The 15458-nt window shown below is 39.7% G+C and overlaps 1 protein-coding gene across 2 annotated transcripts in view; it reads left to right on the top strand.

Annotated features, from left to right (window-relative positions):
* LOC150089264 (uncharacterized) overlaps positions 1 to 7231 on the top strand; it is a 58493-nt gene extending 51262 nt beyond the window's left edge. For both annotated transcript variants that reach the window (XM_090368450.1, XM_090368449.1), the window contains exon 3: positions 6165 to 7231. In XM_090368450.1, the coding sequence (XP_090224576.1) occupies positions 6165 to 6860 (696 nt within the window). In that variant the 3' untranslated portion in view covers positions 6861 to 7231. The remainder of the gene's footprint in view (positions 1 to 6164) is intronic.
* The last annotated feature ends 8227 nt before the right edge of the window (positions 7232 to 15458 follow it).

The raw sequence follows: 15458 nt of genomic DNA, 5'->3' as shown, positions 1-15458 counted from the left end.
GCATTTTTAATCGTGCATAATCAAAAGAAAATAGCTTGCTGTCTACTTCATGAATCCAGTAATGGCAAGTAGCTAAAATTTCTGCGCCAGGGCTCCAGACTACCTAAATTCAGCATTGCTCGTTTCAGGAGTACATGTATATAGTTATCGCCACCGGGAGGCAAGCTAGAAAACGCTCTTTTCAGATGAATCTCAATTCAGCCGACAACCAGATTCCAGACAGCTTCGAATCTAGAGACGAAAAGTCAACGGTGTCCCTCCACTATCAAAGAAACGGGATGGCTACTGTGATGATAGTGTTGGTCTGGAGCGATATTAGCATCAGCATTTGTATTCCCCTTCATGTGTTCCGTGAATGTCTACTGGTTCCCTTCAGCTAAACAATCTCTTGAGCCCATTTAAGATTCAAGAGATTCTTGGGCCTTAAATGTTTTTTTTTTTTTTTTTATTTAGAGACGCTGTTGTTAGAGCTCACCTGTTGTAAAAGCACCTGAAAGCGAGAGCAGCCAAAGAATGAGCTTAAAATGGGATTTGTTGGTTAAGGTTGTTGCATAATATTATTTAGTGGCACAATGGCTACTAAGGCCAAATCTTGTCTATTTATATGCACAATGGAAATCTGACATTAAGAACAACATTGTGTTATACGTTAAAATCGATTAAATAATTGTATCTGCTTCAAGAACATAAAGAACTCAGTTCGACTTGTATTGTTCCCTATAAGGTGTAATAAAGGTTTTTGTATCTGAGAAATTGGTTTGGAAATTGTTCAGAGTATTGCGATGCAGGTCCTTCCCTGTTACCAGATAAATATGGGTCAGATGAAGTGTACCCATATTTATCTGCGATTCGATAGGACTACCTCCTCCTACCTATTCAATTTCATGCTTGTAGCCCATAACTGAGATTCCTGTTTAAATTGCAACAGTTTTTGTTACCTATTTTGGGTGTGCCAGATTTTCATCCAATGTTCTTTACATGTGTTTGATTATAATTCATTTGTAGTCTATATACTCGTTCCTTGGTAATTAAATAAATCGTTCGATTTTTAGCAACTTGGTCTGCATATCCATCTCCATGGATACCTACATGACCCAATGTCGGGCAGCATGTGACTAGTTAAAATCGTGCAGTGCAATTATCTGTGACCTGAAGTGTTTCAAGACAATGTATGTTATCGTTGGGTTACTCTGCTGTTAATGCTCTCAAGGAATCAGAATAGATCACTGTTTGTTTGTTGGACAGTATACTGAAACATAACCTCGGGCCGTCTTAATTACAAACAGTTCTGCAGAATAAACAATGCCTTTTACTGAAAGGAATGCAGAACTAGAAAAGATGGAACCGATGCTATTGCCGTACCTGTTTTTGAGCCATCGGTGAATATTTGGTAGCACCACGAATGTTGTTTTCTGGGTTTTTTTAAACACATCAGCAATTTAGGACATTACTTAACACAGAACTGCGTGTGTTCTATGGTCAATATTCCTGTTTCGCATGGAAAACACGAGTTTTCTGGAGAAGAAAGCATGGTACCTGAAACCAACCAACTCAGCCACGTTGAGAAAATGCCCATAAAAATTCCACACTCCACTGATCAGATTTGAACTCAAGTCTTTTCCACCCGATGTGGGACGACGGTGATCTTACGACTGTGTGGCTACGTATGCAGCATGGAGTTTCTTGAGATATCGAGTAGAGTCATACGTATTTGTGTCCTGAAAAATATTATCCCTACAGAAATTCCAGCACCGTACTAATCTTGTGCCGATCTCAACTGGTTTGTTTAAATTGCGTTTTATTAGTGTAAAAGGCTATACAGTGGAGCTCAAACAGGTTATCACCAGATGGAATGGAAAGGGAAGATGCCATATTTTTGCTGCATGAGTAGCAGCATTTTTCTCCGAAGATGAAGTGAGGATAGTGTGTGGAATGCTGTGAATGATCTTAAAGTAATCCTTATAGCACTGTGGTGAGTATCTAGTCTAAGTACTACTTTTTCTGGGCCAATATTTTTTTGGATAGGAGTTGCATAATCCAGTCAAGATCCGATTAAATCCCAATATAAACGACGTAAAGTGTATCTGCTATTACTGGAAAGAGGGTAAGGTGGTATTTTTGAATCGCAATTGAGATACGGGGTAAATTTTACTCTTTTTTTTTTTTTTTTTTAATGGACATGAAATGAAAATTAAGCTGGTGCAATATTCTCCAGTGGAAAAAAGAACTAGTCAAGGATAATGGACGATGATTCGCTGGAACAGAGAGATCTTATCGTGGTTTAGAGAGGGCTGGTCCACGTGAATGTCTTCATGAGCAGGATAAACATATTTATGGAAAATTCTATTTAAAAAATGTTTTATACGGCCTAATATCAAGGGATGGATGCACCCTTCGGGAGGCTCGAACACATTGATCTTTACTGCAGACTTTTGTTTCGTTTTAAGCACGCCTTGGTTTCACGTAGGGAAATTGGATCGTTATGCAATTTTTAGATCGACAAGCTAAGTTTGGGCACAGTCACCGTCCGAGGGAATAAAACGGATTAAGTTTCGCTGCAAATCTGTCACTGCGGGCACAGAAAATGTTAAACGAGAGGTTCGTTCCAAAGCAGCTTACTTTACAAAAACACGCAATTTTCAGACATTATAGACAAGCAATTGCTTAAAATTCATGGACTTTTAAAAGACTTATTTAAATTTCATATCCCGTACAAGAAGATACGGGAGTGGGGGGGGAGGGAAACAGCGGGATCCGTGCGTTCATAACAGCTGTTCAGACTCAATTACCGCTTATTCACCAGAACAGGCATAGTGCACGCTCGCGCATTTTACGTATTAGTGGCAGAGCAGGAAACGTCTCGAGAATCTGCAGCAACGAACTGGAGCACTCCATCCACTTGTTCAGCTTTGACTGAGGGGAAGCGGCGAAGGCCTCGAGGCTGGTAATGCGCTCTCTGGCGCGCCCAAACCAGTAATCACACTAATTGTTCCGCACTAAACAGCATTAGAGGTAATAGAGGGATTGCACTGACGGAAATTGCGGTGCCTTCGAGAGTTTTCATTAAACTATGATTTCCCGAAAAATATGGAGGATTAAATGATTTCCAAGGCTCCACTAAATATTTGCGTTAGTGCGTCAGCGGAACTGGTGCGTGGCGTTCGGCGGTGCAGCAGGAAGTGCCATTAATTTCGCTAAATGATGAACCGGCCTGTCAACATCACCGCCGCACCATGAACCGTCATATCGCTTCCAACAGGACGCCACTCTTCGCTTCGTTCCCGCATATTTAAAAAATCAATTAGGGCCGAAAAATTAGATCGGCAATGCTTAAGGTGAGGGTTTTATTTAAACGCAAATTGACGAAAAGCAATTTCGCGCAATTTGCGTCCTATTCAAACCAATCAGCCGCCATAATAGGCTCAAAGAGACGATTAAAAATTAGCACGCCTAACGACGTTTGCCACTAAATAGGAACGGATAATCGAAATAACGCTTTCATTTCCAATACTTCCATTCGCGTGCAAGTGCATTGTTCGGCAAGAATGAGCACTTCAAGCACAAAAGGCACGTGAACGTGTTCGAGCGTAATTAATAATTAACACTTTCTCGCGCTGCACTTAGAGCGAGCAAAATTACTCCAATCAGAAAAGACTGCCGAATTAGTTCAAAACTTCACGCGTAATAGTTTATTAATAAGTCTTCTGCTGGATGGAAAGTTTCGTTTTGTTGCTGCTCGCGATTCATTGAAAAGGCGAATGAATGGTAACATAGACATTTCGAAATGTGTCACGCGAGTGTGTATCCAATTTTTCGGCAACCGAAACCCAACCTGATCGCGTTTTGAGATTAACACTTTGGTTAAATCGGAGGAGCTGGGACAGACTCGAAATATTAGCAAAGTTCTAATTGGAAAGTGTCTTCAGAAACTTAACTCAAGAAAAAAACCCGAAAGTTTTTTGCATAGCGGCTTACGATTTCTCCAGTCTTCTTCCAGCACTATTTTGAAGGAAACAAAAAGTTTGAAGCAGAATTAACGGTTCCTGCGTTTAACTTATTTCAAAATGTTGAATAACAGAGTGTATCAGTCTTGTTGCAAAAGGTGGCGAAATAAAATTGTCCTTCTCAGAGTACACCAAGACCACCACCCCCCTTATTCTTAATGTAAGTACAACCTATAACGCTATGGATGTTTTGGAATGTCGTGCCACTGACCCACCCTGCTATTAACTGCGGAAAATCGATTTAATTTTTGTTTTAAAGTTTTTCAACTCCACCATCTTGAGATATGATGTTGTTATGTAATACCGTCCAGTTCCCTGGGAATATCATATTTTATTAAGGGTTGTTCTTAAGGGTGTCTATCTTAAGGGTTGTTCGTAGTTGAGATTTTCTATTATATGAGTAGGCACCCCAAAATGATAATTTAACGTGGAAAAGAATCCTTTCAACTCATCAATCATCACATACAAGATAGTAAGGATCGATTCGCAAGTGTGCCATGTATGGAACACGAAAATAAAGAATGAATTAAATTTTAATTGACTGCTGCATGGGGCTGTGCACGACGATGATAAATTTTTATATAAAATGTAGATAAACTTAGTAAATGATTCAGTTTTTATTTTGCTATATAATAACGCCTCAATTTTAATAACAAAATCATTTTTTCGAAGTTAGGGAAATAAGGATACTTCCTGTACGGTCTAAATTTAATACAATCTTAACTTATTATAAGATTATACAGTGCGTCCCAAGGGAAATTGGCACTTCAATGTTTCATTTTTTTTGACTGATTTTAAGCAAATAGTTCATAAAACATGTTTCCGATTCTGAACGGTTGCAAATCTGTAGCTTACAAATGACAATGCAGTTTTGAATGGCAAAAAATAATTTAAAATAGATAAGAATAATCAGACAAATGCCTAGTGTTATACTTATTCACAATAGGCAATGATTTTATTTTATTTTATTTATTTCAAACAGTTAACTCCATAACTGCTCAGAATCGGACACACGTTGATATGAACTTTTTTTCTTCACTAAAAAGCACTCAAGGAATCAACTCCTCCTGAAGTTTGGAAGATTCCTCCTGGGACACCATATATGATGCAATAAAATCAACAAAATCTATGACGTGGACTGGCTTTATAGTACGAGAAATAGCCAAAAATTCCAGATGGACTTTTAAGTTTAAGGTTGAATTTACTATTTATTTGCTTCCCACCCCCTTTTATTGCTCGGCATGAAGCCATTTTCTTTTACCACAATTAGAAACATGTGTAGAACACGTTGACTATTATTCGATTTTAGTGTCCTGGATGTATGTTGGACTCCTTCCAAAATCCAAATGCATCTCTTTTGGTACGGTTTTAGCACTTGGGTCGGCTTGTTCTTGGTGAAGCAATTTAAAAATTAGGCTGAAAACAGGATCTTTCAGAAGAGACACATTTTGGCTTTCTGGGATAGATCTAGCAGCATTGGTCAAGGGCACTAAAATCGGTGTTAGTAAAAGATTTCCATAAATTCTTTCAATTGTATTAGAAAAAATTGGCTTCATGTACTGCTACCTAGAAGAACTGCTTCCAAAGCAAATATTTAATAAGTTCAAGTTTAGCTAACTTATGAAGTCAAATTTGGGCAATCCCATCCTATGGTGATTATTCTGCTTAGTCCAATGAGACGCGACAAATCTGAAGAAAATCTTGAGCATATTTGTCTGTCCTGATTAATTCTGGATTTCGATCCAGTCAAAATACTCACAGAAAGAACGACCTAGTCCGGTATTATCCGATATCGTAATAATGTGGCCAAAGATGTACATTTCATCGGTGGTACGCATTGCCTTTAAAAATTTACCTGTTCATATGTGCATTGCTCTTCAGGGCCATTTTATATAGTGCAACTTAAAAGTTTCGTCATGGCTTGGTTTAGTTCGGAAGAGAGCGATATTATTGATATTTTTCGTGCTCCATTACTGAACTAGCGCTTATTTCAAAAAATCATTTATCTTCAAGCATTTTTCAATTATCAGTTCAATCCTCCCCCGTTATCTGCAAACACAGCTGAATTAATTAAAATTTAATGGATTTTATGTTTTCTTATATATTTGAAGAATAAGTTCGTGTGAAATGAATGGTAATGTTTGGTTACTTCTATTTCAGGTGTGGTTTCAGAACAGACGAGCCAAATGGCGGAAACGAGAGAAGGCCCTGGGAAGAGACAGTCCTAATTTTACTTCTGGATCGGACCCAATGCTGACCAGACCGGGGGAACTGCCAACACTTTATACAGCACCATCTCTTCACGCCCCCGGACATACTTCCCTCGGAATTCCTTCGTCCGATACTCTCTGGGCTTCTGCAATGCACGGAGGTTCCCTTCCAGGTCTTGGAAGCATTCCTTCCCCCTTAGGATTAGGACACATGCTGGCTCTCCACGGTGGAGCTAGTTCGGGCCTCGGTCACGGCTTCGTTCCAGTCACTCACCCGTCCTCTTGGCCTAAAACCGTGAGTCCTCTGAGCTCTGCGTTGTTGTCCGTCTACATGTTCAGCTCAGCTGCGGGAACACCCACAACCTCGGGAGGTTTACCTCCGGTTACACATCCGCACGCACCACCCCCACCGCCAGTGTTAACAAAGTCGAATCTCCTCACATCCTGTCTTGGCAGTTCCGTCTCAGCAGCATCCATAGCACCATCGGCATCATCTTTCCTGGCTCTGAACTCGGTGACGGGAGGAAAACTGGAACCAGGCCCACGTTCCAGCCTGGACATCTTGCGATTGAAAGCTAGAGAGCATGGTGCCATCCTCGATAGAGCTCCATCCCCAGATAGCTCGAGGCCGCAGAGTTCGACGTAAAATAAATCCAATAAAATCGTTCCGATCCCCTATCCCCGAAAGGAATGGTCGTGTAGTATAAAAATCATAAGGAAGAGAAGAATATTCTCTCAGACAGCGTATGAAACATTTTAGTGTTCAAATGGTTTCAAATCTTAAACCGGATGCAGTTCTGTGATTTAAGGAAGCTTGGACTGGTCTCCATATTTGGTGAGAGACTGACTATAACAACAACAAATATATCGTTTGCAGAATACAGTCACTATATTCCTTAGTGACCTATTCAGAGTGGTTTGTAGTTCCTCCCAGAACTAATTTAGCACTTTCGCGTACACTGGAAACCGAAGATTTGGTGACATTCACTGTCCTAACTGGCTTGAGATAAGAAGCAGACATTACGTTTTCCTAATATTATGAAGACTAAGATGGAGTAAAGATTTATAAACAAAATCAGACCACGTCGCTGTTGCATTATGTGAACATCTGACCTTCAACCTCTTCGGAAGCTGATTTGTTTCTGCATCTTAACGATTCTGATCAAATAAATGTTTCGTGTCCTTTTCCCGATTTTTCAAAACGTTTTGTGCAAAAAAAAAAAAAGGTTTTTTTTTTTATGAATGGTAAATTGCCTATTATAAAAAATAGTAGTTCCATCCATTCAATGTGATTTGCAGATCGAATGGATCTGCAAATCACAGACTGAATGGATGTACAGCGTATTCAATAGTGCGAAATATGGCAAAATAAATATGGAAAAGTGTTGAAATATGGCAAAAGGAAGTGTCTTTTTTTACATTGAAATGTGCATAATAACTAATTATGATTTAGAATAAGCTTTTAGAATATTTTGTAATGAGTCACTGCCATCAACCACAATGGCGAGTGTTTTAGGTTTATTTATTTCCACTCGATATAATTTTTTTTATTAACTACTTAGCTTTTGTTGAAGAACAAACCAAAGAGAGAGAGAGGAAGCTTGTAAGGCTCGTTTAGTAAAGTATTTTAATAATTGATACTTAAATGCTTTCTATAAAGGAAAATCGCGTAATGAAATAACTGCTCTCTCTGTAGATATTTCTGCTTCCACCATTAAAAGATTGAAGTAAGAATTTTGTTACAGCAAAAAGCTCTTTCCAACCTATTAGAAGAAGAGGCCAATACGATGCACCTCTGCCCCATCGTATATCTTAATCCAAAAATCAAGAGGTGCAATAGTGCTATCTTTGAATCTTTAATAATGGCACACCACATATCACCCCCCCTCCTTTCCAGTCAACTGATAGACGAGAAATGAAATAGGAAATAATATCCACAAAATATCACAGATCCGGGTGTATTCAGCAATGAAAGAACATTCGTAATTCTACATGATTCAAAGATATGTCAGAATGATAATCACTTTCAATGGCTGAACTCTTTCAACTACTCATCACTGGAAGAATGAGATAATGAAATTTAATAAAACTACGTATTCGCTGTTAGTGGTAGTTTTAAGGCGCATTAGCATCTTAGGCCAGGTCACACTGAACCAGTTTTACTCTCAAATGGAGGTCTTTCATCCCATCGGACCTTTGTTTTCTGAATTCAATTCCAAACCCAGCAGCACTTTAGTATTCCAACGATGTCAACCAAGGATTGCTGGAAAGCTTCAAAATGACACCAGTGAACGCACACTTTTGACGTACGCAGCCTGAATTCCGGAAGAGATTACGCATCCATTCCATGAACTATAGAGGTCAGATTGCTATAATGGCGTTCACTAAACAGATGACGTCAACGGGTGTTGTAACTATTTAAAAAAACTAAGCTGTGAGAGAAATATCTGCTTCTTCTGGAAAAAGAGTGTCATAATCAATTCACTCTCATCGCAAATAAACCATTTTTATGTGGAGGGATGTGTTGGGTTTTATTTTAACATGCCAGACATTACATCTGGGATTGCAATAGATCCTATGTACTCCTATCATCTCCGGTCTTCAAATCTCATTAAAAAATCACTCTTAATCGTTCTTTCCTTTCCACAGACCCTAACATCTGCTTACCTGCTATCAACTTTAAGCCATTATTCTCTCTCTCTGTTGTTGCAAATCTTGCTAGATTTGAAGAGAATTAGTTCAAATCTCGTTGATGACCGAGGGAATTTCTTAAAAAGCATTTCACTCAAATCCATAGTTAGCAGGTCCCGCAATGTGGGGTAATAAAATCTGGGATTTACCTGTGAGATAACAGACAGTTTTTTTTTCTTGACACAAATGTCCATATAACATACGATTCTCACATCAATTTCAAATTAGCCAGTGGTTTTGGAGTTAAAGTTCAGTTGGCCAGAGAACACAGATGCGAGTTGTCGTTGAGAAATTTAGGCTTAAATCGTAATTGGATCAACTGGTCAACTTGATGTTTTAGTATTTTTTAATTTAATAAATCAATGGGAAAGTGGTTTTATTTTAAAAACGTTTATCACAGAATCCCCCCACTTCTCTCAATCTTCCACTTCATCCGAAAAGTTTCGGTTGTGATGTTGAAATTCGTTGATTCAGTCGCACATCGAGTTTTCCTAAAACAGACGACCTTTTTGTCGAATATAAAGTGTCAGTCATTTTAACTTTTCGTGTCTGACAGCAACAGCTGCGTTTGAAGAAGCCCGTCACCCACCCTCTTTTCCCAGAGTCTTGTTTCCGATTTCCGAGAACACCTACGAGCCGCCACTTTGAGGTACTAATTAAGTCAGATTCGGATGAAGATAGGCGTGTGCACAGAGAGAGAGAGAGAGAGAGAGAGAGAGAGATATGATTTACAAAACAGTTTTTTTTCTATATACCGCAAATACTTAATATACAGAATAAACTCGTAATGATGCAAATATGAATTGATAAAATTGAAACTCAAAAGGACATTCGGAATTTGTATTCTGACTTGATTCACTTTGAATGACTGGGCTTTTTCCAACAACCTCCGCATTACAAAGTGTGAAGAAACTAACATCTATCTGTAACGTCCCTTAAGAATATACAATTCACGACAAAGGCATAGCTACATACACTGCAGAACTCTCATAATAACCCGTCATTCGCACGCATTCCCTCTCAAGCTGTGCCCCGAATATCTGCTCAGTTCTCCCACTTTTAATTACACAAACACTATGCGGGGTGACCTTCTAAGGACTTTCCAAAGAGCAAATATTACTTAAATCCCTCTAAATTAAGGGTGAGCATAGATACGAGATAATTCAAATTAAATTTGGCAATTTTAAATATTCTTTATTCAAACCTAGTAAGGAACTTCGTTTATCACTTTGATATCGAAAAAATGGTGCTTAGAATTTCTTTGGTTGCTTGCTAAGCCACTCATGCACAACTTTATGTACTTCGTCATCGGAGCAGAAGAGCTGCCCACTAACGACTCTTTTGCCGAATAATAAACACTTGGAGCCAGGTCAGAAATATAAGGAGTGTGTGGCATTTAAAAACGAAGGTCTTGAATGGTGCAACCAGTTGCGCGCGAACAGAGAGAAAACATTTTATCATGCTTGAAAAATATCCTTTTTGGGTTTGACCCTGGAGGTTTTGTCTAGATTGCAGTCTTTACGCCTCCTAAACATATTTCAGTACGGAGCACCGTTGTCACATCCCTTCTAATCACACCGTAATTTTTTTTTTTTTTTGTCAAAAAATGTCGCTAATATAATCTTTTCGGCAGGATGCTATGGTAGGAATTTCTCTGGCTTCTTCGACTGCGAATGACACCGCCCTTTACTAACGGATTAACATCCAGGGTCATATTGCGCTGCGTGAAGTTGATTTGTATGTTGTACACGTAAAAAGTGGGAAATCCTATATGGTCTAGAAAATCTTCCCCCTTCAGTTTTAATACCAATCCGACGACACAGAGTATTAACTCATCGTGTCAGCTAATCTGGAAGTTCACCAAAGACCATTCTTGTACACTTGTCATTGTCCGTTATGGACAAACTACTAAGTTCCATATGAACGTCTTTCAGCTTAATTCTGCAGTTTCCAGTAATGAACTACAGCCATAGCACAAAAAACTTCTTGAATCTTCCAGATCATGAACCTCGTTTTGAAACTTTTGGACCAATTCATACATACTCCTTTATAATAAATAACTCACCATGAAATTAACCATCCTACTATGAATTTCAATGGTCATTAAACATCTTCATTTAAAAATCTTATAATGCTCTCATCTTCATCTTAATAAAACTTTCGACATCCAATTTCAATTCGCGTGACTGCAGGATATGTTATGAAATCAGTTGACAACTGCCCACAGGGATAGTTTTGCTGTTTTCATTTGAAGTATTCTGATACATTTTTAACAGAGGAGAAATTCCCCTTAAAGAACGCCCTCCCTGCCAATTCTCACTATGAAATCAAGCAGTGAAATTGTATAGCTGAAGATGCCTCTTTCTTTCCAAATGCATTCGAAAATTGCGAACTTCATAATGTACGAACGATATATATTTTACTTTCTCATCTTTTTTCTTTCCCGTTTTTCTCTTCTTTGCAAAAAGATGCTTTTGCAAAGAAATTCTGCAGAAACACCTGAGGTGGTAAAGCGCCCAAATCTAGTTGGTTGTCTCCAAAATATAACGATCCAGAATGGTTTTATTAACCAAACAGATGCTTACCACTACTACTACCTGAGGAATATCCCAAAAAGTGCTCTCCTGTCCAGTTCACAGGAACCTTTGCGTACCCCCTGAAGTTGCGTCCAGACTCACCCCATTTGCTCCTCCGATGTTGTTTATTCCTCGTACCTGGAATTTTCGTCTTTGTATCATTATTATTATTTTTTCCATCTAGCTTATTCTGCTGCCTATCCCATAAATAATTACCGGCAACAACCCAGTACATTTTCACTAAAGGTACGCCAATCTATTTTGTCTTTACAACAAAGATTTGCAAGCGAATTTCCAGTTCAAGATTTTTAGATTGAATTCTCAAACTCATTCTAAGAGACAGACAGCAGATTTAGAGCAAATATTTATGAATTAAGCTGCTTAATCCAGTCAGTACAAGGGATTTTCCCTCACAGTTACATTGATGGCGTTATTCCAGTAAATCTAAAAAGTAATTGCAAGGCGCAGTGTCCCACCACGATGTTTTATGAAGTCCACGGAATTTCAATGAGTTCCCGACATCCGTTAATCTAAAATTATTGGTCGTGCTCTGACTTCTCTTAGCATTTATTTCGTACTACTTCGTGATGTTCCTGCTTTTAAATGATTACAGCAAAGCAGTTTTTATTTCAAAAGAAAAAAAATCATAAAAAGTGCAGCATAAGGCAGTTTAAATCAATTTCGGTTTAGCTTCACCCGAAACGAAAGGGGAAATGCAATTTCGCATTACGGACCAAATGCTTAGTTTAAAAACTTCATAGAAAAACCGGAATGAAAAATTTTTCCAATATTTTAGATTGTATTCCGAGTGAAACTGCTGCAAAATCTTATTCAACACTTTCAGCTCAACTGACTTACTGGCAGTAAGCTGTGAATCTTTTCCTCTATTCCCGCAGGACAACTTGCGTTTTTATCTGCATGTAGGCAATTTTTGTAGCTTCTCTGTGGGGTGGGGAGGGAGCATGACTCGACTTCAGCTTTTGAAAAGGAAATAACGTCTACCAATAACATTTCTGTGATGCATTAAAGTACCCAAGTTACCTTTCGTGAAGTTCCAACCACTCCTGGAAACCTTCTCTAGAAATCTTAGAAGTTGAGATTAGTCAGAGAACTCTGACCAATTCAGATAGTTAAAAATATAATACTAGAACTTCATAGCGCGAAATACAACTTTAGAGCCTGGTCTTCACAAACGACATGAGTTTAGCGTTTCAGGGTGACAACTTTCTTTGATGCCAAATTAGACAATACTTTCGTGACATTAGCCAAAGATAGATACATTCTCGATCTATGCCACTGTGGTATGCTATTAGTTTTCGAGTATTTATTGCATGAAATATTTTATTTTTTACTTACTGAAACAGACAAACTGAATCCTTCTTTCTAAAAAAGCTGCGCCAAAAGTATGCACAAGAATGACATTATTTTCCCTAAATGCCATTGAATACCAATAGTGTGGGATTCTCACTACGAGTCCCCTTGTTCAATTACGAATAAATCCAACCAGGCATAAATGACGTTGTTCTATACGTAGGAGTGTGCAGCCATGCAACAAGTTTATTCAGATCGCAAATGGTATCCATCAGACATTACTGTTCTTCAATGTGTTGTCAGTTGATAGGAACAAAACGTTGCATTTAAAACAGCGCGTTGTCCGTCCTCTCTCGCAATATTTCCAACATATAAACTTTGCCCTTAAAATAATTTCAACTAACAAAAATCGAAAGGCTGGGGTCGGAGGGGTATGGGGCATGAAGGTGCCGCAGTTGGAAACAGAAGATGAAAATAGCCAGCTTTCGGGACCGGTGTCATTGGGCGAGCAATGCGGGGTAATGTTTCATTCTGCATGAAACCATCATGTACAAGCAGCCTCTAGATTGAATATTGTGAATCCATGGCATCGTATGCCAGTCATGGGACCATTCGGCGGTGATACCGAACATAGTAACATGATATTTAGGGTAAGGTACCATCAGTACTTTTGTGTGTTGTTCCTCTGGCTATTTGGCCGCAAAGCCCCTAGTGGAATCCTACGTTGCACGCCATCACCACTAGGAGGTGAGCCAGGCTGCCCATCATTCTCTGGCTGGTCTCCACCAGTGTCACCTGAGTTTCTTGGGCCAAATTAAAGTAAAAAAGGTATGAGCAAGGATGATAGTCGAAGGATGTGAACCAAAGCGGGTAGATACCACCCATATTGCGCATAGTGTTAGGGATCAGGCGCCACCTATGACTGCCCATATCCTCGCCATATTTACGCTGTGAAGAAATACAGTACAACTGTAAATGGCAGAAAAGTGTTGTGTTATATTATGTGTAGTATTGTGTTCTGGAATTTGGTTTAGGTCCCTTGGTGGGACCCACGTTGCCCGCACGCCGCTAGAAGGTAGCCAGACTGCCCATTGTTCTCTGGCTTGTCTCCATCACGATCGCCTGAGCTTCCTGAACGGAGACCAAGTATCAAAAAAAAAAAAAAAAAAAAAAAAAAAAAAAAGAAAGAAAGAAAAGAAAAAAAAGGGGGGGGATAGAATGCATTAATACAGGGTGTACGGAAAAGGGGGAGGAATTAAAGTAAGAATAAGTGGATGTAGGTGAGGGCATCCCTTAGGTTGAAAGTGGGACGTTTACCCCACCAGTCGAAAAAGGGGGAAGGAGGATAACTCCAGGGAGGGAAATCAAAAACACACAGCGAGAGTGCTGAGTGTAACTGACATTTGGCGGTAGAATGGTATAGACCACTGGAACCTACCCAGCCATGTGGTTGAAGGTAATCCTACTCTGGATGTGACCTCGTTACTCACAGGACACGGACCCTTCAACCAGAAACTGTTCAGCTTCTGCCTCGTCGATGACCCAAATTACACGTGCGGGGAGGTCGAAAGCTGGGACCACCTGCTTTACGACTGCCCACAATACGAAGACCTCAGATGCACCCTCATCACGAAAATCCATTACCTCCCCAAAGGACTTGAACATCATTTCATTGACACGGAAGAGGAGTACCGCGTGCTCTCCCAGTATGCACAGGACCTCTTCACAAGGAGAAGGGTGTTAATTGCCATACACCGAGACTGATAGTACAGTAACATAAATCGCATAAGACAGAGACAACTCCTGGAAAAGAAAACTGTGGAAGAAAAGAAAATGAATGGAAAAGAAAGGAATAAAGAAAAGAAGAAGGGAAAAAGAAGAAGAAAAGAGAATCAACGAAAAAAAAAAAAAGAGGACAGGGATTGACTCATGAGTGTCCCAATCTGAATCAAGTGGACAAGAATAGAGACAACAAACTGCAGCCTAGCTCCCAAAGCCTCACGACAGCCTGAAGAGGGCACCCTAGCCCCCTTCACCTTTAAACCCTACTCCCCCGGGGAGACGATTCTCTCGTCGCCCCTCCTCATTTCTACTCTGATGGGGCATGGGCATGCCACACTGAAACTTGGGGCTGTCTTCCCTATTGGCTCCATATTTCTGTCTTTCTCCCCCCCCAGTCTTCAGCCCCCCCCTCTCTATTTTCACGCTAGCAAAGCCCCACACACCTAAATTTAAATACATCCAAAATATCTTCACCCACGTTCTGGCCCAACTCAAGCGACGTCAACCCCACGATTGACGTTGGCACATGTATGCTGTACATATGTGCATGTGTGTATATATGTGCTTGTATGCACGCATATATGCATGCAATATAAATACAATAAAAAAAATATATTTTTTTTTTTTTTTAGGTCCTAGCCACTGAAATCTTAGGAAATTAGGTGGCAGGACCTGCCAGAGTAACTTAAGCCTCCTGGGTTCCTGGTCTGCCTCCACGGGGCAAAGGTGGGGCAACGTTGGGCCTCAGCAGGGGTCCAGCGGCTAAACGACCAGATGAACAACGGTACACGGCACTACACATATACAATATCCATACACTTTTAAATCTCTGGCATTTCCATTGAACTGGTACACCCACAATGAAAACTACGCGGAGATGAGGG

This window comes from Mastigoproctus giganteus, chromosome 2 (assembly GCF_048544385.1).
Source record: "Mastigoproctus giganteus isolate SK-2022 chromosome 2, ASM4854438v1, whole genome shotgun sequence".
Taxonomy (NCBI): Eukaryota; Metazoa; Arthropoda; class Arachnida; order Uropygi; family Thelyphonidae; genus Mastigoproctus; species Mastigoproctus giganteus.
This window is presented reverse-complemented; position numbering and strand designations above follow the sequence as displayed.